This window comes from Ipomoea nil, unplaced genomic scaffold (genome assembly GCF_001879475.1).
Source record: "Ipomoea nil cultivar Tokyo-kokei standard unplaced genomic scaffold, Asagao_1.1 scaffold1043, whole genome shotgun sequence".
Classification (NCBI taxonomy): Eukaryota; Viridiplantae; Streptophyta; class Magnoliopsida; order Solanales; family Convolvulaceae; genus Ipomoea; species Ipomoea nil.
In genome coordinates, this window is record NW_017617471.1 from 6,691,253 (window position 1) to 6,716,148 (window position 24,896).

At 42.4% G+C, this 24,896-nt stretch overlaps 2 protein-coding genes across 2 annotated transcripts; one reads left to right on the top strand and one right to left on the bottom strand.

The window, feature by feature from the left end:
• Positions 1-244: 244 nt before the first annotated feature.
• On the top strand, positions 245-6,842 carry LOC109182114 (ATP-dependent zinc metalloprotease FTSH 10, mitochondrial-like). Its single transcript, XM_019332172.1, has 8 exons — positions 245-435; positions 549-780; positions 883-957; positions 2,254-2,387; positions 2,985-3,470; positions 3,636-4,403; positions 5,309-5,536; positions 6,180-6,842. The coding sequence occupies exons 1-8, from the start codon at positions 376-378 to the stop codon at positions 6,660-6,662; spliced, it is 2,466 nt and encodes an 821-aa protein (XP_019187717.1). The 5' UTR covers positions 245-375; the 3' UTR covers positions 6,663-6,842.
• Positions 6,843-22,149: 15,307 nt separating this feature from the next.
• On the bottom strand, positions 22,150-24,332 carry LOC109181208 (translation initiation factor IF-2-like). The gene is made up of 2 exons (XM_019330958.1): positions 23,901-24,332; positions 22,150-22,677 (listed from the first exon to the last, which is right to left on the bottom strand). The coding sequence occupies exons 1-2, from the start codon at positions 24,330-24,332 to the stop codon at positions 22,150-22,152; spliced, it is 960 nt and encodes a 319-aa protein (XP_019186503.1).
• Between the last annotated feature and the right edge of the window lie 564 nt (positions 24,333-24,896).

Consider the following 24,896-nt stretch of genomic DNA (forward strand, 5'->3'; position numbering starts at 1 on the left):
ATATAATTACAAAAATAATTATATGTGTGTGTGTGTGATAAACTAACATAACCAAGGTTATCTTACATAACCTTAGAAATGGAAGGGAATCACATTCCCTTCAAAATCCTATGTGGAGGGAATGTGACATTCCTAGGGAATGTTAGATTCCCTGAGATAATGTGAACCAAACACAGGAATGTGAGCTTTGGAATGTCACATTCCCTTGGTTATGTTATATAACCTGAACCAAACGCCCCCTTATATCTTTATCTTAATCCATATTCATAACTGCAAGTCTGATTGTGTCTGTGTTAGGTTTCATCTTGATTATATTCTGTTAGGACCAGTTCATCTGTTAGGGTTTGGAATCTTCATGTTCGGCTCATTGGAACAATGATGCTTTCGCGAATCGCACGCTCCGTATCTAAGTCATCTCCCTCGACGGTTAATCGAGTGAGTCCAGATGATATAATTCATTTTCATTTTAAATTTAGCTTCCTTTGTTAAATGAGTATTTGTTAATTAGAAATGAATTTCTGTTTGATTTTGTATTGTGGGGTATGTAGGGATTAATTTCTGGTGGTTATGGGGTAAGGACGAAGGTTTTGGATGAATTGGCGGCTCAAAGTACGTGCATTGCACGCGTTGAAGGCGGAATAGGGTTTGTGAGAAGCTATTTGACGTCTGTTGGAGCTGGAAAGGGGATTATTAACAGAGCTTATTTATCAGATGTTGATTCCATTTTCACGAACCCGAGACTTCGTAGGCTTTTTTGCAGTCAAGCTCCTAAAAAGAAAAGTGAGGGAAACAAGCATTTGATCATGTTCTGGCTTTATATGTTGTTTAGAAATTTATTTTGTTTACATTAACTATGTTTTTTTGATTGTGTGATGCTTCTAGACTATGAAAACTATTATCCGAAGAACAAGAAAGAAATTCCAAAAACAAACAACCAAAAATCAGAGTCTGGAAGAGGTATGGAGTTTACTTCCTCTGCACTGGTTGGTTTTCAATTTCTCAGTATTATAAGTGTGCACTATAACTGCAGAGCATATATGAATTTCTATTTCTATTCATCAATTATTGGTCAAGCCTGGAGCACCATTTAAGACTCTGGCTCCTCGTGTGTTATTGGTTATTTTTTCTCTTCCTACTTTTTAGTAAGGGGCCAATTTCCTTAGTTATTTTGTACATCGTATTTGATTTCCTTTCCACTTCTGCAAATAGTTCTTCTCTTCCTAATTTTTCGCTCATTTTTCTGGGGCGTTTACCAAATGAAGATTTCTATTCTACTGCAAATTATATGGAGTAAGTGTGCAAATCAATTAATATAGCATGCATATGGAAACTTGCATAGTCTAAGAACCTCAGTTTGCATATGGATATAAATGTGCACAACCTATAACCCAAGCATGCATATCCTATAAACTAAATTTGCAAATCACAGAGCCCAAGCATGCATAAGTTAGGTAGTGTGCAACAACAACTAAATAGTGTACATGCAACTGTGTTCTAGAAAATTTTGTAATTTCACCAGATCAAAATCTTCATTCTTGATTTATGCTATATTGCTATAATCAAGAACAAATGCTTGTGTGGACTAGTATAATGACCAAATCAAACTTTGTTCCCCAATCCTCGGGAACTTCTTCAGTTCTTCTGACCTGGTCATCTTTCAGTTCATCTGATTACTGTCCTCAATTTCAACTAGTGTCAATAGGTTTGTGGTTATGGAGTTTGTGATGGTTTGTTTGATTAGAGAGACGATGATCAGTGCCACCTTTTTAAAAATAAAAAAAATAATAAAAAAATTTATTTCTATATGAAATTGCAACTGGGAGCATGCTAAACTTAAAATGTTTTACACACTAACAAGGAAGCACATCGTGAATGTGATGCTTCTGGAGTTCTGGCATAATCAATAACTTCTCTTACCTTCTGCACCATTATTGTATGCTATTTGAATTTGTGTTTGCTTGCCTGAGTGGCTGCTATATACGCACATTTATGGATAGTGCCAATGGTGTTGCAAGTACTAAGTCCACTGTTTAGTCTTCTATGTTATGTGCCTGGATATCATGCTTAATGAAATGACTGCTTAATATTTTTTTTTTCCTGTTTACTTAAATATAAAATTGACGTGTGTTAAAATAATGAAAATTACAGTTACAAGTTTAGTAAGCTAGAAATTTTTAAAATTTGGTCAGTTTATTTCTAGTTTTAGTTTCAAGCTTTAACAAAGCCATCACTTTTCTCTCTCACAATTAGCAGAGGATTCAAGTTCAGGTCAGCAAGGAAGCCCTCAGGACAACTTTTTGAAGCAATATCAAAACTTAATCACATCTTTGCTCTTCATTGGATTTGTTTTATCCTCAATGGTTTTGAGTCCACGTACCCAGAATGAGGTTAGTTTCTTACTGAAAATTTATCTCTCAACTTTTGTGTTAACCCACAGAGCACTGAGAGCAGTATCAGCCTTTCTGTTCCCCTTCAACCCCACCCCCACCCCCACAGGCCTTTTGAGGGAATAAAATTCAAGAATGTGGAAATCATTGAATCTGTATTTGCTAGTTGTTCGAAATCAATGCTCCAAGGAAAGGTGAGGGATTTACCAAATGAAGATTTCTATTCTACTACAAATTGCCGGTTTAGTTTAGGTCCTAACTTCTATATATTGATATATTCATTAGCACTGTAGATTATGACTGTTTAAAATAGAGCATCTAATTTGGTTCAAATGCAACATCTCAGGAAATTTGAAATTCTAGTTTAGTATTTTAGGAGCTTAAGATCCAGTTAAAGGTAATTTCTGTTACCTACCCGTCGCATTATGGGTATGCTGCTAAATATATAGTCTATGGTTAGGAGGTGTTGTGTCAGCCTTTTCTATTTATTATTCATAACTCTTTTATAAACAGCTTTGTTGTTAGATATTTATACTTGATTCAGTTGGTGACTTGATAAATTTTTTTCCCTGATAAATTTCATAATGTAAATTTTAGATTAGCTTCCAAGAGTTCAAAAATAAGCTGCTTGAGCCTGGTCTTGTCGATCACATTGTTGTTTCAAACAAATCAGTGGCAAAAGTTTATGTGAAGACATCTGCACCCACAACTAATCAAAGTGGTAGTGATACTGTTCTTGGTCCAACAACAGATACCAATGGTAGAAGAAATGTCAGCCAGTACAGATATTATTTTAATATTGGAAGTGTTGAATCATTTGAAGAGAAGATTGAGGAAGCACAAGAGGCATTAGGAATTGATCCTCATAATTTTATTCCTGTGACATATGTCAACGAATTGAATTGGTTCCAAGAAATAATGAGGTATGGTCCTACAGTATTGCTTCTAGCAACCCTTATCTTTATGGGACGGAGAATGCAGGGTGGGATCAGTGTTGGAGGTCCTGGTGGAAAAGGTGGCCGTGGTATATTTAATATTGGTAAAGCCCATTTCACTAAGATGGACAAAAATTCAAAAAATAAGGTCAGAATTACCTTTTTTGTTTTTGTTTTTTTGTTTTTTTGTTTTTTTTTGTTTTTTTGTTTCTGTTTTGTTTTGTTTGTTTGTTTTTCAGTCAACTAAATAATGATTCAGTATATCTTTGATAATCAGTTTTTAGCAAAGTCATTATTTTATTTGGCGTTCCAGGTTTTTTTCAAAGATGTGGCTGGATGTGATGAGGCAAAGCAAGAAATCATGGAATTTGTGCACTTTCTAAAGAACCCCAAAAAATATGAAGAATTAGGAGCCAAAATTCCCAAGGGTGCTCTTCTTGTGGGTCCTCCTGGTACTGGAAAGACACTTCTAGCTAAAGCCACGGCAGGAGAATCTGGTGTGCCTTTTCTCTCCATCTCTGGGTCAGATTTTATGGAGATGTTTGTTGGAGTTGGGCCTGCTAGGGTTAGGAGCTTATTTCAAGAGGCAAGACAGTGTGCACCTAGTATAATTTTCATTGATGAGATTGATGCGATTGGCAGAGCAAGGGGACGTGGTGGTTTTTCAGGTGGGCATGATGAACGTGAGAGCACATTAAATCAGCTTTTGGTGGAGATGGATGGATTTCAGACCACATCAGGTGTGGTTGTGCTTGCTGGGACAAATAGGCCTGATATTCTTGACAGAGCCCTGTTGAGGCCAGGTCGTTTTGATCGTCAAATTTCAATAGATAAACCTGACATTAAAGGCCGTGAGCAAATATTCCGAATATATCTGAACAAGTTGAAACTTGACCAAGATGCATCATATTATTCACAACGGCTTGCTGCTCTGACACCAGGATTTGCTGGGGCAGACATTGCAAATGTTTGCAATGAAGCTGCTTTAATTGCCGCAAGGAATGAGAGTACCCTGATAACTATGGACCATTTTGAGTCAGCAATAGATAGGGTAATTGGTGGTCTTGAGAAGAAGAACAAGGTATCTGATTGCCCCTGTTCCCTCTATACTTGCTTCGTTGTTTTCTGACCTAGTAGCTCTTATCCTGTTTCTAGTATTATTATGATTTGATGTCTTGGGAAGTCTATTACGAAATTGCTGAAATCAAGCTGCTTCTTTCAGTTAATATGATAGCAATTGTTCTTACTATCCAACAAGGCTTATGAACTTGGGTAAAATATTTGTTTTCTAATGGGTTTTCATTGATATGACTTTTTGGGCCTTTTGAAAAAATTTCCAATGAATGATGAGCTTGGTTTTCTTATACTTAACCTACTTGTGTCTATTATTTCATCCTGGGGTCTGAAATTCTTCTTTGAAGCTCTTGCTCAATGTTATATGGATACTTGTTGGTTCTTTTTTTGTTACATGTTGGGATCTCTATTAGACTCTTTGGAAGTTACTTGTTGCTGTATGTTCCTTATCAATAACCAAAGCTCAGAATGCCATTTTTCCATGGTCAATGGTGTTTCCTTCCGTAAAGAGCACTTTCCCTAATCTGCTTTTGTTTATTTGTCTTTATAGTAACTTAAAAACATGCTTTCTGCACACTACAGAGTATGTGAGCTAAAGGAAAGTCACTGTATGCTAACTAAGATAGTAAGGTTTTCCAAAGAAGGAACAATGTTACATTGTTGGATTTTTTGGTCTGTTGCTGCTGGAACAGCAAAATATCTAGCATGAGAGACGTGATTACTTTTGTCTTGCTTGATTAGGCCTTCTGCTATTTATTGTCTTAACTTAGAATTTCTCTCCTTTACATTGTAAGTGGCATGCCATTTCTATGGATGTCTAAAATGGCTCTCAGAAAGCATTTGCCAACATTACTTAACTCAATAAGAGCTTGTTGATCATTAGCATATCATGGTACCCATTTTCTTGCATAGGTCATAAGCAAGCTGGAAAGGAGAACAGTTGCTTACCATGAATCTGGCCATGCAGTTGCTGGTTGGTTCTTGGAACATGCAGAACCATTGCTCAAAGTGACAATTGTTCCACGTGGTACTGCAGCCCTTGGGTTTGCTCAATATGTTCCTAATGAAAATCTTTTGATGACAAAAGAACAACTCTTTGATATGACATGCATGACACTTGGTGGTCGAGCATCTGAGCAGGTAAAATCAACTCTCTTATCTATTTAATTTCTCTCCTGAAAGAAGCTAGTTATGGGGTATTTAGTTGGGTATACTTTTTAAAATTATTTTTGCCTTAAACATTGGAATTGGAATCAAAATTAATAAATAAAAATATAAATAAATAAGTATAAATGTAAATAACACACAGTTCTGCAACAATGCGTGGAAGACAGTTTTTATTTTTATTTTATATTTCATCCATATTTTTTATTCCAAAGTCCAAAAGAGGGAGGAGAGTCATGACATTTATCATTTCAATAGGTTTGAATTTGATAGTGGAGTAGCCAAAGTAAGCAAATAAACAAGAGGAATAAATCCAATAATGGGGTGTAAAAGTTATGAACAAAACATCTCTGATGCATCGACTTATGTGTCTGATACTACAAATAACACCGTTGAATATTCTAGTTTTCATTTCCTGAGGAACATGATTAACAATTTAACATGTCTTGATTGTTTTGTTCTCACATATAGCTTAGGCAAAGTGATATCACTAGGAAATGCTTTCTAATGTATTATGAGTGGTTGGCTACCCTCTTGGTGGTTTTTGAAGCAAATAACTGCTAATAAGTAGGGACTCACACTAGCTACAATGTTCTGACATGGTTTCTTTCTGGTCTAGGTTATGCTGGGGAAGATATCTACAGGAGCACAGAATGATTTGGAGAAAGTCACCAAGATGACATATGCCCAAGTGGCAGTGTATGGTTTCAGTGACAAGGTTGGTCTGCTTTCCTTCCCTCCAAATGAAAATGCATTTGAGATGAGCAAGCCTTACAGCAACAAAACTGCTGCCATCATTGACAATGAAGTTAGAGAATGGATTGCAAAGGCTTATGAATGCACAGTCCAGCTCATAGAGGAGCACAAGGAGCATGTAGCTCAGATTGCTGAATTGTTACTTGAGAAGGAGGTCTTGCATCAAGAGGATTTGGTTCGGGTACTCGGCGAACGCCCATTCAAGAGTAGTGAGCCCACAAATTACGATAGGTTCAAGGATGGATTTGTAGAAGACAAAGAAACTGAAGCTAAAGATACAGCTGAGAATAAGAGTACAAAGGATGATGACTCGTCACCTCTCCAGCCAGAGGTTGTTCCTGTATAGTCTATTGTGACTTGTAAGTGAGATCATTGAGGTATCTTTGATATTTGCCTACTCTGCACTCACTGAAGTTATATAAACTATCAATCCAGCTATCAATGACAAGCAAGTTTGGAGTTTTTGCATGGTATTATACTATTACTCGTAACAAATAAAAATGAAAAAACAAATCTATTTGCCTCACAGCATTTATGTTTCAGAATTTACTTTATCATTATCATGCCAGCTTAATAGCTGTTTGCCCCCTTTTCAATCCTTTGCATTTAGGAACTATGTATATTTAGCTTGGTTCTGTCTCAATTTTGGTCCAATCTTTCTTTGGACGGGATTTGTCATTAGTTTGAAGTGGAACATTGATCTGTAGTTGGCTTTGTTTGATATATATCTCATAATCTTATGACTATTTAGTTTAGGTAATTGTATATAGTTTATAATACTCTCCAGTATTGGTTTAACTAAATTCAATGTGCAGTTCATAGATTGTTCTATTATTTTTACTCTTTAGCCAACATATAGAAGTAGGTACTTTATTTTTTTAATTTAAGGGGGCTAGCATTTCATACTAAATTTTATTTTTGATTTTCTAGAAACATCTTTACATTGGCAGTATTTTTAAACAAGAGTTTATTTTTCCTCTTTAATGTGTTCATTTGGATAGAACTATGTATTTATTTAGGCAGAGCCAGAGTATAAATGAAGTTGAGGTTCCTTTTTGCCCACAGTGGTTGGCACTTGGCACGTGATCTCACCATGCAACAGATGGATGGATGGCTAGCCACGCAGTCTTGTGCTACCCTTCTTATTATCAGTGCAAAAAGTTGTCCATCATGAAGAAATTTACATTATGTTGACTTTCTTGCACTGCCTACTGGACTTCAGTCTCAATTGTCCCATTGTTTGAAAGGTCACTTCTTCAGTTCTTCTATGAATTAGATAGTTGGTTCAACATTTTCTCCCCCTTTTTGTTAAATAAAAGTGCACACGGTTTCATTATTATATTTTCTCTTTCAAAATTAATTTTGGCTCAAAGATTTACTTGTTTCTTATATTTTGTTTACACTTTTGGTTTACTATAATTGTACATCTGTGTATTCCTAAATTAATGGTTGGGTTCTTTAAAGCTTAGACACACAAGTTATAAGAAATAGCATGTCATTTTTCATTCAAAAAAAGCTTTTCGAAAAAATAGAATGATAGACTTTGTAATCTCATCTATTCCAGTTCTAGATTTCTAAAATGTTTCTTAGCATGAAACTTCATTGCTTGCCAATGCTGTGGCCTGTGGATTTAGAACAAAATAGACTGGGGATAGTTTCATGTTGCTTGGCATTGGTCTTTTTCTATTTGGATAGTTTCAATTGAAGAGAAGATCACGAAGAGTTGTGTACGCTACTAACGCTGATTTGTTTTCTAAAAGGTAAGGCCCAATCAGTAACCACCAATTTTCCTCAACAGATCAGACTTCATGTAACCTTTTGGTAGGAATGTGCTTCTTCACACATCCACCTTAATCCATTTCCAATAATTTGATCAAACCAAAAGGCAGATCTTATTCTTGTGTTAGAAGCAATAGTACATGTTAGAGGGCAACCATAACCAAATTTGTCAGACAATTAACCTAATTGTCTGAGAGTTACATATTGACTTTTTTGATTAAAATCGATCAAAAACAATCTAGGTTGATTTTACTTGGGTGCACATTCAATGCGGTGGTTAAGGAGTGGCAATTTCCTTACATGTGTGATATTTTTATACAATTAATTAAGATCAATTACAACCATCTTTAAATGATCAACCCTATACACTTAAAAACTAGGAAACTAGCAGACCTTATGCTCACCCATATTAAAGTACATCTTTAGAGCATCCACACTAGTTAAAATTTTACATGCTTTTTTTATGATACACATATGGGAGAGAGGATAGAAGAAAAAAAAAAAAAATCTGCAGGTTTAAAAAAAAAAAAGAAAGAAAAGAATATGGCCCCTTAACGCACCAACGGGCGCGTGGGCGTTTGTTATGCGAGAAACGCGCACAATAGGTACTTTCATTTTTTTTTTCTCTCCTTAATATCTACAAAAAACTATTTCCTTGTAGAAGTTAAAAATAGCTTCTCTCACCTCCTTCTCTATATCTAAGTCATCGTGGGTTCCACAAAAAATAAAGAAAAATTCACTGGTGTGGATGCTCTTATCAACCAATCCTGATTTGATTGGTCGACAAGTAAAAGAAAAGTGTATAGACCACTTATGAGGAAAAAATTAAGAAAGAAAAAAGAACAAACCACTAAAGTCAATAAAGAACAAACCACTTGTAAAAAAAAATCATTGGATATGAATGTTTTGTATTGTTGAGGGAGATTTATCCGTATCAGTATCACCATTTACTACTACGCCAAAAGTTATACTTAGTAGCAAATTGAATAATGCATAACTTTATTATCTAAAATTGCTACACTTCTAAGAGGCATATATGGTGTTATATTTGTCCCTTTCATACCTCCGCCCAACAACCCCCTAGTGATGACAAATTATTGTGTGAACTATTGTCCGCATAGTGCTGTGTGGACCATAACAAAAGTACATTTTTAATATACTAAAAGTATATTATTTGTGTAATGAATGTACATTATACAAAATAATGTATTTTTCTTGAATACAAAATACATTTTTAATATACTAAAAGTACATTATTTATGCACTGAATATACATTATTTGATAATATAATCTACACAACTATATAGACCATACAATAATAAGTACCTGGTGATAGAGTTGCCCATTCACCAACCTTCACCCAAGAATATCATTTGGAAGCCCAAATTTCAGCACCACAACCTTAAAACCTGGTGCAGCTAATGCCACAACACGTATGTTCTAATCTAGTGGCCAGTAAAAGCTGAGAAACTGGAACTGGATTAGACTGCTGAGCTTGCATATATGCATTAAAGATTAGATGGGTCTGTTGGTTGGGGGAGAGTTATCAATATATATTTGTCACAATTAATTGTTTCACTTGTAATTTTGTACAGATATTATTAGATTCATGCAAACCCTCCAAAATCTATAACCTCACATTAATTATTAAAATATATTTATCACAATAACATTTAATTTGGTGGTTCCAAAAAAAGTTGAAATGTGTTGTTTGGTGTTACTATCAGTGCACGTGGTAAAGTGATATATTGTACCTTCAGCTGAAAGCATTGCACGGATGGATTATAAGTAGATATGATAGGAGGTCTTCATGGATGATGGCTGATGGATGAGGCCATAGATATGTATGGCTGTAACCTAGTGATAGTTTGTAAGTTTTGGGTTTGAATCTTTCTTCGATTCCATTTTTCTTGTAATTTTTGTGGTTGTGGTGGTAGTGATACTGGTGGGGCTAGCTATGCTCTTGTAGTGTAGTGAAAGTAAATGATATAGGACTTCGATGTCTTCAAAAAAAAAGATCAATAGGACTTCGATCACTTATCATATTATCTGTTAAATATTTCAATTCAAAGATAAGATAGCAAAATAGGGTTGGAGACCAGCTACGCTTGTTAAAGCGTCCCTGCAATGCGATCTTGGTTTGAAGGTTTTTATCGGTCACGGTTGAGTGTTCAACATATCATTCTCGATGACTTCATGAGTGCATGTTTCTTGACCTAGACCTAGAGAAGTTTGTGTGGATATTAGACGATTACTTCTATGATTTTTCTTTCTTGCTTGTTTTAAAAATAAATAAATGAAGTGGAATAAATTATATGAGTTGGAAGAGTCAATTATTTTGTTCAGATGTGCAATTTATAAGTTCAATGTATGTTCTTTTTTAGGTTTGTGTTTTTTTTTTTTAAAGATTGGGTTAACTTTTGCTTATCTTAAAGTTTTGGTATCCAAAAATAACAAATGCTTCAATTCCATTACCTTATCTTGATTTGATATTGGGCCAATCACTATTGGGTTTGAGCAAGATCAGACAACAACCAACCATGAAAACAAATAAAAATCGCATTGCCCTAGGTATTGAGTCTATTGGATGAGAAACCTCACTTAAAATTTATTTATACTGACAAGGACAGAAGTGCTGCATAATTAAGTGTATGTTTAGATTGGTGTTCAGTCTTTATGCTAGATTGATTCAATTTACCTCTTCATAGACTTAAGAATCAAGTTCATGTTGTCTAAAATATAGTCAAATTGAATTAGAAAACTTGGATTAAAAAAAAAAAAAAAATCTGAAATGGCCTCCATAACTAAGAAAGCAAAGGGCTGGGGATGATACAGTACCCAACAAGTACAAATAATTCATTCCCAATCATTGAAGGGGTTTTTTTTTTTTTTTTTTTTGGTTATTTTTATTATCAAATAAATTGCATTCAATGGAGATGATACAGCCTTTCCTTCCTATTAAAGCAATTGGATCATCTAATCAGGCCTCCTGGCAGGCACATTATTATTATAATAATAATAATAATAATAATAATAATAATAATAATTATTATTATTATTATTATTTTAATTTTTTTTTTGAAGGTGTGGTGCTGACAAAAAGTAGCAATCCCAATACTTCACACTTCTGTTCTTAATTTGCCATTTCCTTGGTGGCCAAATAATGGGTTAACTATGACCACACATGAATTATGAGAAAGATGGGAATAAATTCTTGACAATTAACTCTATTTTATTATAGAAAGAAGAAAAAATGAATAAAAATTGTGACTTTTTTTCTTTTAAATTGAAATGTATTAAAGTGTGTGAAGAGTATAAAATGGAGTAAAAAAAATAAAAGTATGTCAGTATGTGTACTATAACTTTGAATTACATGATTTAGTTGAGTGTCTATATCTTGAAGAAACACTTTTTTGTCTTATAATTATTTTATTTAAATGTTGAAATGTGGTTCCTTAATTATAAGGTTAAAAGAAACATGTTTACCCTAGAGCAACACAATTTTTTTCCCTCTAATTTAAATCGAGATTTATTTGCATTGTAATTAAGTGAAATAACCATATCTACAACTGAGGAGATAATTAGTAATGGATTAAATATGTTTACCTTATAATTAAACGACTATATCTAGAACTAAAAAGAATGAAACTAGGGTACAATCCCAACTAAGTTGACTAAATTGTTGACTTGGTAACTAACTAACTACTATGTTCCAAGTTTGACTCCTAGTGAGAGTAGCTTACCGGTCATCTTGGTTCAAACCGATTAGTTATAGCTATTTACCCAATACACACCTCTTAATAGTGATTATAGATTTTCTCGTCATTCCAAAAAAAAAAAAAAAAACTAATAACACAACCCAATGAATATATTCAATTACTAGATGAACAATAAATAACGTAAATTCCAATTATAATTATAACTTATAAGAACTCCTAAATATTGAATAATTGCAATTAAAACAATAATCCCAACAATTTTTTATATAATAAAATAATGTCATTTGGCCATTTATTTATCTACCCTATTGCGTTACACTGTCTCTATCTATCATCATGTGTACTATGTTTATAAATGTCAATGTTGGAAGCACTTTTTACATTCTTGAATAAATAATGGAAAAAAGCTTACAAATTGGCCTAACAAGTGAGGGAGAAGTGTAGAATACCATAAAGCATAAAGTGTTGCACTTTATAGCCCAAATAAAAACCATAGTAAGTTGCAACTATTATTTTTAATTATTAGATGTCCAAGATTACATGGGTTACACATCATATATATATATATATATATATATATATATATATATATATATATATATATATATATATATATATATGCGAACGGTTAAACTATTAAAATTGAAATTAAAATTTTTTAAAATTATATCTATTAAGAATTCGAAATTACATTGGATCTTTTACCAATTATCATGTGAAGCCAAAAACACAAAACAAAACAAAAAAAATCATAACATATTGGATGTTCACACATCTACCTACATGGAATGGACAGTACGAACACGCCTTTGAAGAAGCGTAGTTTATGTTTTGTTGCGCAGGTGAGCATGCAGCTGTCTATACCACATGCCGTGAGACCACTTAACTACTAGCTCTACCTAGGTTAACGTCATATCCCAAAATTTGACGAAAAAGGTTAATCGTTTGATGTGTCTAAATCTTAACGTGACAGGTCCACGTTCACAATGAAACTAAATTTATGTTTTCTCTTAATAGGAATCGAACCCAAGTTTATATCCTTCTTCAACACCTACAATCATAATCACTATCTGACAGTATATAGTAAGTAAAACTCAGTTCACTTCTGTCAGCACGTATTTGCCAGCTTCAATTGCACATACACATGCTTTCGATGGCTTTGAATTGGTACCAGTTGTCAAGATCAAACGCTTACCACTAAACCAAAAGTTATAGCTAATAGTAAATATGTAATTTTGATTTCATATATTTGTGATGTAGTCAATGCCATGTTTTGATGATAAGATGATAGACTCAGTCTTTTAAGTTGCCGCCCAACACCGGTGTAATAAAAAAGTATATATAAATTTATTTAAGAAAAATTTCATATGAGATCGTCTTACGGATTCTCATTATTGAGACAGGTGGGATTTTGAGGGGTTTAAGAATTTTAACGGTATAATAGGGGTTTAAAGGGGTTTGAATTTTTTTAGTGTTTTAAAGAGTTTTTCATATATATTACACTTTTTCACATATGTATTGCGATTTTTCTCATAAGTAACTTTTCTGCTCATAATATTGCATTTTGATTTAAAAATATTACTTTTTTCTTAATTATGATTTATGAGTAACAATCAATCAATTTATCCATAATTAGTATTACATTTTATCTCATAAGTAACTATTCAATCCCTAAACATTACATTTTGATTTAAAAGTATTACAATTTTCCTCAAATAATTAAAAGTATTACATTTTTCTTTATAATTAAATGACAATTCAAACGCATTCAAAAAAAATGACAATTCGATCAAACAATTTATTTTAAATTAATATTACATTTTTCAGTTTAAATATTACATTTTAATCCGTACCCAACCAACTTCACAAATAAGAATCAGTGATACAGCGGTCTCACATACAACTCGATCACAATTTTATCAAATATAAAGTACAATCGTAATTTTATGTCTAACGCGAGCTTCTGATTCTATGTCTGCCCTTGATTTGTGGTTTTCTACACCACCCACGTGTATCTCGTCTTTGATTGATCTTTAATATATCATCTCCTTTCTCTCTCTCTAAAAAAAAAAAAAAAAGTACAATCGTAATAATATACATAGTACTGCAGAAAAATTATGTTTTGAGGTGGAACTTTGTGCAATAATTGGTGGTTCAATTATATAGCTAGCTGTACGTAGCCTGTAGGATACAATAATTATGTGAGGGGGAGGATCTTATCCAAACATCATTCTCTTTATTCCACCAATCAAACGTTTGGATTTATCAAATTACATCTAAGACTTGTGATTACAATATGTGATATGATATGATTCCTTACATGCATGTTGATGAATTCAGTACAATCTTCTTCTATATCCACTTAGCTTCATAATTATTTAAGTTAAATAATCATCACAATTTTGATTTACTTTAGTTGAATATCAAATGAAATTTGTGAGAATTGTTTAGGAAAATTTGAGGTAACTATAATCTGACTATTTAATTAAACAAAGCATTGCGATGGTCCCTGCGGATGCTAACGCAATGTGATTTTTGCCCAGTGCTCTGAATGTTAAAGTGAAAAAATTCAACCAAGCACGATAAACAGCGAGAATAACTATGACTTTCTTATTTTTTTAAAAAAATTTAGAGCCAACGTATAATTAAGCACTTTTAACAATGCCTTGAAACAAATAAGAACTAAAGATTGGAGTGTAATTAAAATATTTGGAGGTAGTGTAACTTAAACTTTGTCATCCTTAAGATCCTACTTGATATGAATATGATTAGTTTCATGTATGTAGTCTTAATTGACTGATCGATAAAATTTGCAGTAATTTTTTGTTAATCTGATCTTAACTAGTATTTTAAAGATCATTGGCATGTATAATTAATTAATTAAAAACTATATTTTGAATTAACAAACACTAACATCAATCATACAAAGATTGTTAAAATAAGATGGTTCAAAGTACATGACATAATCGTATTTTATTTTATACATTTAATGACAACTCAACTAAATATAAGAATGTGTTAACATTAATAATATCCTAGCTTTCTTCATATACAATACCTTATGATCAATATGATTCTTTTAATTTAAAGCTTTGATTATATTTACTAAAAACAATGCACAATAGCTACCTAAAAATGCGTAATGGATGAATTCAGCCTTATGACCCTAACTTATAAAAGACCACAATAAAATAAATCAGCTTAGGTCCCATAATTAACTGGCTCAAAATAAAAAGTCCAATAAACAGACATATACAATAGATATTGGTAGGGAATATCTCGACCGACATAGCTTCACCACGACCAAGTGCACTTTTGTCCTTTTCTCTCTATCTTTGCAGGTAACAGGTCGGGCTCCGTGAGAAGAACCCGGTCGGGTTCCGACCGGGAGTTGCCCGAGCGATGGTGTCAACCCCGAGCGGTAGTCCTTCGGCGAGGGAGCTGATTAAAGACACGTGGCGGCTCTCCACATCGACAGGCAGGGCACCCAGGAGGATGGCACGTGGTGGCTACGTGGAAGACATGCCGAGCGGCTGGGATCTTGTCTCCGGCACAGCGGCTATAAGTACCCACAGTAGCTACAGTGTAGGGGATTTTTGGACGATCGATAGGTTGTAACTAGAGACTCCCGACCGCAGTCAGTCGGTACTCAGTGCAACCAAGTAGATTGTACTTAGGAACTCTGCCTTGATCAATAAAGAATTACTTGCTTTACTTGGTCTTGTGTTATTTATATTGCTTACGTAGAATTAGCAGTATCATTTTGGCGCCGTCTGTGGGGACCCGTGCAACGAGCCAACGTCTTGACGAGCACCCGGTCTCTTTTCCAACATGTATCCGTGGGCACACAACAACTTCGCCGACGACCAGGCGGATGCGGCGAGCTCCTCCGACCACTATGCTACCCAACTGCAGGGTCAGACGATGGACCTCAACCTCAATCTCTCACCACCGCATCCGTCAAATACATACCCGGCCGCCCAACAGCCGGTAAATTACATACAACCGGGATACCCACCACCCGGTCTGCCGTACCAACAGCAGCCGATGATGTATCCCGCCCAGTACCCGTATCCGGTCCCACCTCCACCATACGAGTTTTGGCCAGGCCAACCGATGTGCTACCCTTCCCCGGTTGGCTATCCACCATATACGCCTGCCTATACAGCTCCAGCCGCCGCCCCTCCAGTACAGCCGACCGCACAAGTAGAACCGCAGCGTCAGTCCACTTCCCGGGCTCGACGCTCGGCTCATTCGCGGTTGGGGTCGGGGGGTGCTGATGCGATGGAGGCACCAGTTCAGGCCGTTCGAGCGGAGGACCCTGAGGAGGTTGCCCGGGCGGTAGCTTTCGATCGTCTCCGGCCAGAGATGCGCCAGCGTCTGGGACCCCAGGACCCGAATCCCAGGCAAGAGGATCTACAAATGCAGGAAGCTAGCCACGAGGCCTCATCCGGGTACAGCGGGTCGAGATCACATCGACGGCGACGCGCTCGAGATACAGCCCAAGCCGCCCAGAACGCCGAGCTCAACGAAACCCGAGGGTTGCTCTACAACCTCCAGGCGGAAGTTGCGCAGCTAAGGAATGCATATCCTGCAGCACCCCCGGCCGACCGATCGACCCTCCACCAGACGCCTTTCACGGCCGCGGTAATGGCTCAGCCTTACCCGCTCGACTTAAAGGTCTCGGGAGAAAAGAGTTACGACGGTCGGACAGATCCTGAGGCTCACGTGAATGATTTTTTCAGCAATATGATGCTGAAGGGCGTTTCAGACGCCGTGATGTGCAGGGCCTTCTACTCAACCCTCACCGGTCGGGCAGCAGAGTGGTTCCGCACCTTGCCCCCGGGGTCGATCGACAAATTTGAGACCCTGGCGATCAAGTTTGTACGGAAGTTCATTACTTCCAAAGTGGTGAGGAAGTCTTACATGTACCTCGAGAAGGCCAAGCAGTTGGAAGGGGAAAGCTTGACCGACTTCCTTATCAAGTGGAAAGCGGCGGTCGGAGAGGTCGAACCCATGGATGATGCGACCGCCACCCACATGCTCCATATCTCCCTTCGGGCGGGGTATCTGTACCAGGATTTTATCCTCCACCCCCCGACCACGTATGAGGAGGCCCTCCGAAGGGTCACGGATTACGCCAATGCTGGTGAGGCGAATGCCGTGAAACGTTCGCAAGAGGTCGGTTCTTCGTCCCGTAAATCGGCCGGCCGGGCGGAACATCGATCGGGAGACGATCGTCCCCGATCCCGCACCAGGCCTGGTGAGTTTACGGCCTTAAACCGATCTGCAGCGGAGGCCATGCAGTATGCTCAATCTTGCAACCTCATCAAACTCCCCCATCCCGATCGAGACGGCCCTGATAAGAGTAAGCACTGTGCTTACCACCGATGCGCCGGGCATGATACCGAGGAGTGTACCCACCTGCGCCAATTGTTGGAAGATTTGCTCAATTTGGGAAAATTGGACAAGTGCGTGGGGAAGAGAGAAGAAAGCAAGAGGAGTACCGATCAGAGTTATCACAGGCGATCTCATCACCGCTCCGATCGGTCGGGTCAGGACCGAAGAGACGATCGAAGGGACGATCGTCACGATGACCGACGGGACCCTGACCCTCCGTCCGGTAGCCGTCCGGCCGGCAAGCCCACCATCCATGTCATATTTGGTGGCCTAGAAGACGCTTCCCAGCCGAGGGCGAATTGCCCGGTTGCGATTGTGGATTCCCGAGAGACTGGGAAAAGACAAAAAATGGAGCCCATAACCTTCACCTTAGAGGACCAACCTAGTAGCAGTGACCACGGCATGGAAGCGCTCGTGGTCACAATCGACGTCAAGGGAACGGACGTCCAGAGGGTTATGGTGGACACGGGTAGCAGTGTGAATGTCCTATACTTGGACGTGTTCGAGAAGCTTGGCCTTGACAGGAAGGAGCTGACTCCGGTCGGTGTACCACTGTCGGGATTTACCGGGGCCCTCATTTACCCCGAAGGCAAAATCACTCTCCCGGTCGAGGTCGGCACCCCCCGAAGTCGATCAAGACAGAGCTTGAGTTCGTTGTGGTCAACCTCCGTTGCGTCCACAACATCATCCTAGGCCGACCCGCCATCATGAAGATCGGTGGGATAATTTCCATGCCCCATCTCTGCATGAAATTCCCCACCCCAAATGGGGTCGGTGTAGTCCGTGGCGATGTCCAGTCCGCCCGGAAGTGCTACACCCGAGCGGTCAACAGACGCGATTCCGGTCCGTCTTCCCGAGTGAACACTATAGCCAAGGAGGAGGCTAAAGAACGGAAGGAACAACCCGAACCTTCCGAGGAGATAGAAGAAGTTCCCCTGTCCGAGGACCGCCCGGATAGGAAGATTAAGATTGGCCGAGCCCTCACCCCCGAGCTCCGAGCGGAGGTTCTGAGCATACTCAGGGAGTATGCTGATATTTTTGCGTGGGGACCTGAAGACATGCCCGGGATCGATCGATCGGTCATTTGCCATAAGCTAGCCGTCGATCCCGCAGCGAGGCCGGTCGTGCAGAAGACACGACACCTATCTTCCGATCGCCGCGAGTTTGTCAGAAAGGAGGTCAAGAAAATGGCGGCGATCGAGCACATCCGCCCGGTTATTTATCCCGAGTGGGTGGCAAACATTGTTCTAGTTCCAAAGCCCCCAGCTTGGAGGATGTGCATAGACTTCACGGACCTTAACAAGGCCTGTCCGCTCGACCCGTACCCGCTACCAAGCATTCATCAAATGGTCGACGAGACGGCCGGGGCCGAGTTGATGAGCTTCATGGATGCCTTTAAGGGGTATCACCAGATTATGATGCACCATGAAGACGAAAGCAAGACAGCCTTCGTGACCCCGGACGGGCTGTATTGTTACCGAGTGATGCCGTTCGGCCTCCGGAATGCAGGAGCGACCTATCAGAGGATGGTCAATATGCTCTTCGCCGATCTATTAGGCCGAACGATGGAGGCTTATATTGATGATATGCTGGTCAAGAGTCGGGACCGATCCGACCACACTCGAGACCTCCGGGAGTGCTTCCAGATCATGAGGAAGTACCAGTTGCGGCTGAACCCGACCAAGTGCACATTCGCGGTTCAGACCGGCAAGTTCCTTGGCTACATGATGACCAAGAGAGGAATTGAGCCCAACCCGGCCAAAGTAAAAGCGATTCTAGACATGCAACCCCCCTCCACCGTTCGGGAGGTCCAGCAATTGACCGGTCGGTTGGCAGCCCTCAGCCGGTTCCTCTCCAAGTTAGCCGAGCGCGCTTTACCTTTCTTCAAGGTATTGCGAAAAGTTAATGGGTTCGTCTGGGACGAAGAGTGCCGAGCAGCTTTCGATGAGCTGAAGGAGTACCTCATGTCACCTATTGTGCTCTCAAAGCCCGAGCTCGGAGAAGAGCTAGACGTGTACCTCGCCGTCTCCGATCGTGCAGTAAGTGCAGTATTGTGCCGAACTGATCCGGAAGGAGTCCAGCGACCGGTGTACTATGTAAGCCACGCGCTACATGGTCCCGAGCTTCGGTACTCCCGGTTAGAGAAGGTCGTCTACGCCCTCTATACCGCCGCGAAGAAGTTGGCTCCCTACTTCCAGGGTCGAGCAATCCGCGTTTTGACCGATCAGCCGATCGGACCAGTCCTCCGAACCGCTTCATCATCAGGACGCCTAGTTAAGTGGGCGTTAATGCTGACCCAGTACGCGATCGAATACCGACCGAGACCAGCAATCAAAGGTCAGGCTCTGGCAGATTTCTTGGTCGAGTGCACCGCCCGGGATACCCGACCCCCCGAGGTTGAGGATCCCGAGGCCGAGTGGTGGTCGCTAGCTACAGACGGGTCAAGTAGCAAAAAAGGAGCAGGAGGAGGAGTAGTAGTCACGAGCCCAGAAGGATTCAAAGTCTATTTTGCTCTCATGTACCAGTTCCACCCGACCAACAACGAAGCCGAGTATGAGGCATTCGTAAATGGCTTGCAATGCGCTCGGGACTTGGGGGCTGAATACATCCGAGCCCAAACAGATTCTGCGCTCGTGGTCGGGCAAGTTCTCGGAGATTATGAGGTTAACGGAGAACGTCTACAATTATACCGAGACCTCGCCATGGAGAAGCTTGCACAGTTCCGGGGGTACACCGTCCGACACATACCCCGATTGGATAACGCCGATGCGGATATCTTGTCTAAATTGGCTCAAGACGCCCCGGAACACATGTCGAAGATAGCTCGGATCTTGGTGATCCCCAAGCACAGTATCCATCGCCTGCCGGTCAACCCAATCCAACCGGTGGAAGATAGCTGGATCACCGATCTGAAGGAATACCTCGAGCACGGTCGCCTCCCAGACGACCCGCAGCGTGCTCGAAAGGCCAAGCTGAGAGCCCCGAGGTTCCAGGTCTCGAACGGTCGTCTATATCGACGATCGTATGGAGGTCCTCTCATGCGATGCCTGACCGCGTTTGAGGCGGATTTAGTGATGAAGGAGCTTCACTCGGGAATCTGCTCCTCACATCAGGGAGGTAGATCCCTGGCTCGTCGTATCATGGTGATCGGGTACTATTGGCCGTCCCTCCAGCTAGACTGTGAAAAGTTAGCTCGGGAATGTGAGACGTGCCAACTGTACGCCCGGATGCCTGGACGCCCGGCAACGTTCTACCAGCCAGTCACGACCGCAATTCCTTTCGCTAGGTGGGGGGTGGACATCTTAGGCCCTTTCCCTCAGCTTTCCGGTCGGAGAAAATTTGTGATCGTTGCAATAGATTACTTCTCCAAGTGGATAGAGGCCGGGCCTTTAGCCACGATCATCTCTCAGCAATGCGCTCGATTCCTTTGGAGAAATGTCGTTTCCCGTTTTGGCGTGCCCGTACATCTCATCAGCGATAACGGTCGCCAATTTGTGAGCCAATATTTTCAGAATTTCTTGGCCACGATCGGGACGACTCATGTCCGGTCGTCTGTCGCTTACCCGCAGGGAAATGGGCAAGTGGAAAATGCTAACCGGACGATTTTGGAAGGGCTGAAAAAGAAGTTACACTCGGCCGGTCGTAGTTGGGCCGATGAGTTGCCATATGTCTTATGGACTTATCGGACGACCCCGAGGGAAGCTACTTCGGAGACCCCTTTCGCCCTGGTTTACGGAGCTGAAGCCCGGCTCCCGATCGAGGCTTGGATCCCGACCGATCGAGAGAGAACCTACAACGCGGAGGACAATGAACATGCCATGGCTGTGGACCTCGATGCGGTCGAAGAAAAAAGGGAGCTAGCCGCTCGGCGTATGGCCGAGTACCAGAAGCGCATCAAGAGCTCGAAGGACGTCCGGGTCAACCCTCGTTATTTTCAAGTCGGAGATTACGTCTTACGACGAAGGGAGGCCAGTCAACCTTTAGAAGGGGGAAAGCTAGCTCAGAATTGGGAAGGGCCGTACATCATCAACGCTGTCATCCGGCCGGGGACATACCGACTAGAGACAACGACGGGTCAGTTAATAGAGGGGACTTGGAATTCCGAGCACCTCGTTCTTTTTAGGCATTAGCCTATTTTTTGTATTTTTAGACGAAGTGGGGGCTGGACCTGCGAGTTAGTCCCGGTCGTCATTTCTATGTAAATTTTATGGTTGTAAAATTAATTCAACCGCCTGCGAGCGGGAAAGTTTAATGTATATACGATCAATGATTGCTCGACCGTTTGTATGCGGCGACACGATCGGTTATTTTCTTTCAACCTTGTCATCAGCAGATCAGTTCAACGTTCAATCGATCGGGCGGACACATAGGCGGACACTCGAGTCACGCCACCGATCGGGGAAGCCAGGAGCTCTCAGCATTATTCCCCGATCCATCCAACTTCTGTCCACTATCGCACCCACTCGTGCCCTGTGCGCGCAATAGTGTGGGGGCTGGGATAAGGAAGTATAGAAGGCCCGTCGCTCGGTTACATTCCGACCGTAGAGGCTTGAAAATTTTTTCGGCAAAGGCCTGGAGATCGGGTAAACCTGATCGGCTGGCCAGTTTTGAAGTCGAAATATCGAACGCACGATCGGGCCACAAGGTCGTAAGGTCGGGCGTTGAGTGGATCGAGTATCGCGAGACCGGGCCTAAAGGCCAAGTGGTCGAGTGATTGAGGTCAGTATGTGCGAGGTCGGGCCGCAAGGCCGCGAGGTCGAGAGTTAAGGGTCAACGCTTGCGCGGTTAAAGACAAAAGTGCGAAAAGAAAGAACGAGCGACGCAAGATGGAACCAAAAAATAAATTTCATTAACGACCAAAAAGGTGCCCGGTACAAATCGGGACCGGGCTCCCGACTAAGGTCTCTTACAAAAAGAAGGAAAGAAGCCTAAATCTACTTCTTCGCCTCCTGAGCGCCGGCGGTCGCCTCTTTCCCGCTCGGGGCAGCCGCCGACGAAGCCCCAGACTCGGGTACCTTGGCTTTCGGGGTCGGGGTAAAGGGGGAGGGACCGGGATCTGCCACGTCCGAGGGTAAGGCCGACAAGACCAGTTGGAGATCATCAGCGTCGAGGGCCTCCTCCAACCGCTTGCGGATGCGTTCAAGCATTTTCTGCTTCCCGGCCGTAAAGGCCCACTTCCCGAACGAGACGATCAACTCGTTCCCGACCTCGTCTCCTCGGGCTGCTGTTAGGAAGGCCGTGCCCACCTCCTTGTCCTTGAAGGCCGCCCGCACCAGCTCGCTCGGGTTCTCGAGCTGAGCCTTCAGCTCCCGGGCCTCCCCAATCGCCCGGCTGGCGACCTTCTCGGCCAGCACCCGCTCCTCGTCACCCTTCTTCAGGGCCTTCTGCGTTTTCTCCAGCTCAGCCTGGAGTTCCTTGATCTCCTTTAGACGACGAGCAGCCGTCTTCTTGTGGTGATCGGCCTCCTCGGCCAGCAAAGCTTGACCCTGAAGAAGTTGGGTCGCCCGGGAGATCTGCAATACAAAGAAGATAGTCGAGATTAGCCCGATCAACGATATTTGGGCAAAGAAAGATTAAAAGTTGGGACTCACCTCGGCCAGATCGTGGCCAATCCGTTCAGCCACCTGGGTCGGGGTCATCTTTCCCAGATCCGCTCGGGCTGGCGCGGCATTGCCGATCCGTGCCAGCACGGATGTGGGATCCCTCTCCCGCCCGGCCGAAGGGGTCGGGCTGTGCTGCTCGCGGCGGCGCTTCAGGCTGCCCGCCTCGGTCGCGCCCTGGTCGGCGACCTTTTCCTTTCCCCGGGCGACCTCCACCCGAGTGACCAGGACGTCCGGCTGCTCCACGATGAAGCCCTCGCCCGTCGTCACGGTCGAGGCGCTCAGAGGTCGGGCAGATGGGATCTCCTTCTCCCCGGCCGCCTTGGTCTTGGCCTTCTTCTTCCCGCCGAGCGAGATCTTGACGGGTGGGGGAAGGGCGGTGTCTTCGTCACCGAACTCGGCCATAGCTGCAAAACAAGAGCGGAGTTAGTTTGGTCAAGGAATATAGCTAGGTCGGGAAGAGCAGCTCGAGCTAAACCTTTCTTCTTTCGTTTCGAAGGCTTGGCGACCGTCACGCCCATCGGTACGGGCAGGTACTTCTCGCTTAGTTCGTACGTGGGGGGCGGGAGCTTGGCGGCTGTGAGACTCTCGGCCGTCCAGAAGATGGAGTACTCGTGTATTTCACTCGAGATCCGAGTGACCGTGTCCTTGAGCGCCTGAGTCGCGGCCGGCACCACTTGCTTTCTGAAATGGCTGCTCCAAGCGCGATCGACCGGGAAGACCCAGGGCTCGTACTTAAGGGAGAAAATCCTGTTTTTCCACCCCTTGTTGTTCCCGGGCAGCCCCTTGATCGCACACATGTCGGCCCGGGATTGCAGCATCAGGAACCCACCCCCGTAGCGGCCCGGGAGAACCTTGATCTGGTAGATGAAGTTAAACAACTCCATCGTGCACTCGGCCCCGTGCCGAGCGCATATCTGTGGGAAGCAGGCCAAGATCCGGTGAGCGTTCGGGCAGATCTGGGCCGGGACGACGCGGTAATAGGCCAGGAAGGCGTTCAGGAGGGGGGTGAAGGGAATGGCGATCGGAGCCATCAGGGAGTCGTAATGCATCCCGATCCACTTGCCCCGATGCCTGTCGATCACGTTCCCCAGCTGCCGGCTCGTGTCGAATTCTGCCCGACCCCGGAGTGTTCCAGCAATCCGAGCCGCTTTGCCTTTGGTCAGCAGGCTCATCTCTTGCTCGACACTCTCGCTATTCAGGAATTCGAGCTCGACAGCTGGTGTAGCCGGCCCGGCCGGGTCCTCTTCGGTCTGCTCGGGGGTATTTTCTCGATCACCCCCTCGGGGAGCAGCTTCCGTGTGGTCCCCAACCACCCGAGTAGGCGTTTCCCTAACGCCCTCGGTTGGAGAACCCCGCCCGCTTGACGTGGCTCTCTCCTCTTCTTCCTCGCTGGTACTCCCCGATCCGCTCGAGCTTGAGCTTGACGATCCGGAGGAGCTTGATGCGTTGTCTCGCTCGGCGGCTTGCTCGGGGGCTGACGTCGCTCGGGGACTAGCGTCCGGGGTGTAGGACATAATGTCCACTTCCTCGTCGCTGATGTGCTCGACCTCCTCGTCGTAATCAGCAATCGAGGCGTTTTGACTGTCTGAGTCCGTCATATCGATCTACCTAAAGGTCGGTCGGAGTTAGTAGGGACTTGAGGCGTCCGGGACAGTTAGTTGACCTAGCAGTTCTACCTATAAATGAGAGCTTAAAGCAAAGAGGAGGGTTGAGAGTTTACCGATTGAAGGAAGATTGAAGTTTGAAGCTTGAAAGTTGAAGTTTGCTTGCTCGACTGCCTTGCTAAGCTGCTCTGCTCGGGACTCTCTGAGGGTACCGACTGATGCGAAAGAGTGAGGAAAGTTCAAATGAGGGCCTCAAGGGCCTATTTATAGGAGGGAATTTAGGCGGGAAAAGGGCCAACTTGCCTGACACGACCCGCGCTGAATCCGAGGCGACGGATGGGATCGCCGAGGCCGGCAGAGGCCGACACGTGGCGTAGGAGGGAATGACAGCTGGCAGGTCGGTTTGGTGGCTGACGGTTGGGCTTCTTCACCCCGTCCCATTTTTTTCCGATTGATCAAAAAGGCCCGGGCTGG

Excerpts from the sequence above, each read along its gene's own strand:
- LOC109182114 (XM_019332172.1), top strand. The coding sequence starts at position 376 with ATGATGCTTTCGCGAATCGCACGCTCCGTATCTAAGTCATCTCCCTCG. Across the intron at positions 2,388-2,984 it reads GTCCACGTACCCAGAATGAG|ATTAGCTTCCAAGAGTTCAA; the intron begins GTTAGTTTCTTA and ends TGTAAATTTTAG. Across the intron at positions 5,537-6,179 it reads GTGGTCGAGCATCTGAGCAG|GTTATGCTGGGGAAGATATC; the intron begins GTAAAATCAACT and ends TTTCTGGTCTAG.
- LOC109181208 (XM_019330958.1), bottom strand. The coding sequence starts at position 24,332 with ATGTCCTACACCCCGGACGCTAGTCCCCGAGCGACGTCAGCCCCCGAG. Across the intron at positions 22,678-23,900 it reads CGAGCCGGCAGCTGGGGAAC|GCCGATCACCACAAGAAGAC; the intron begins GTGATCGACAGG and ends CTGGCCGAGGAG.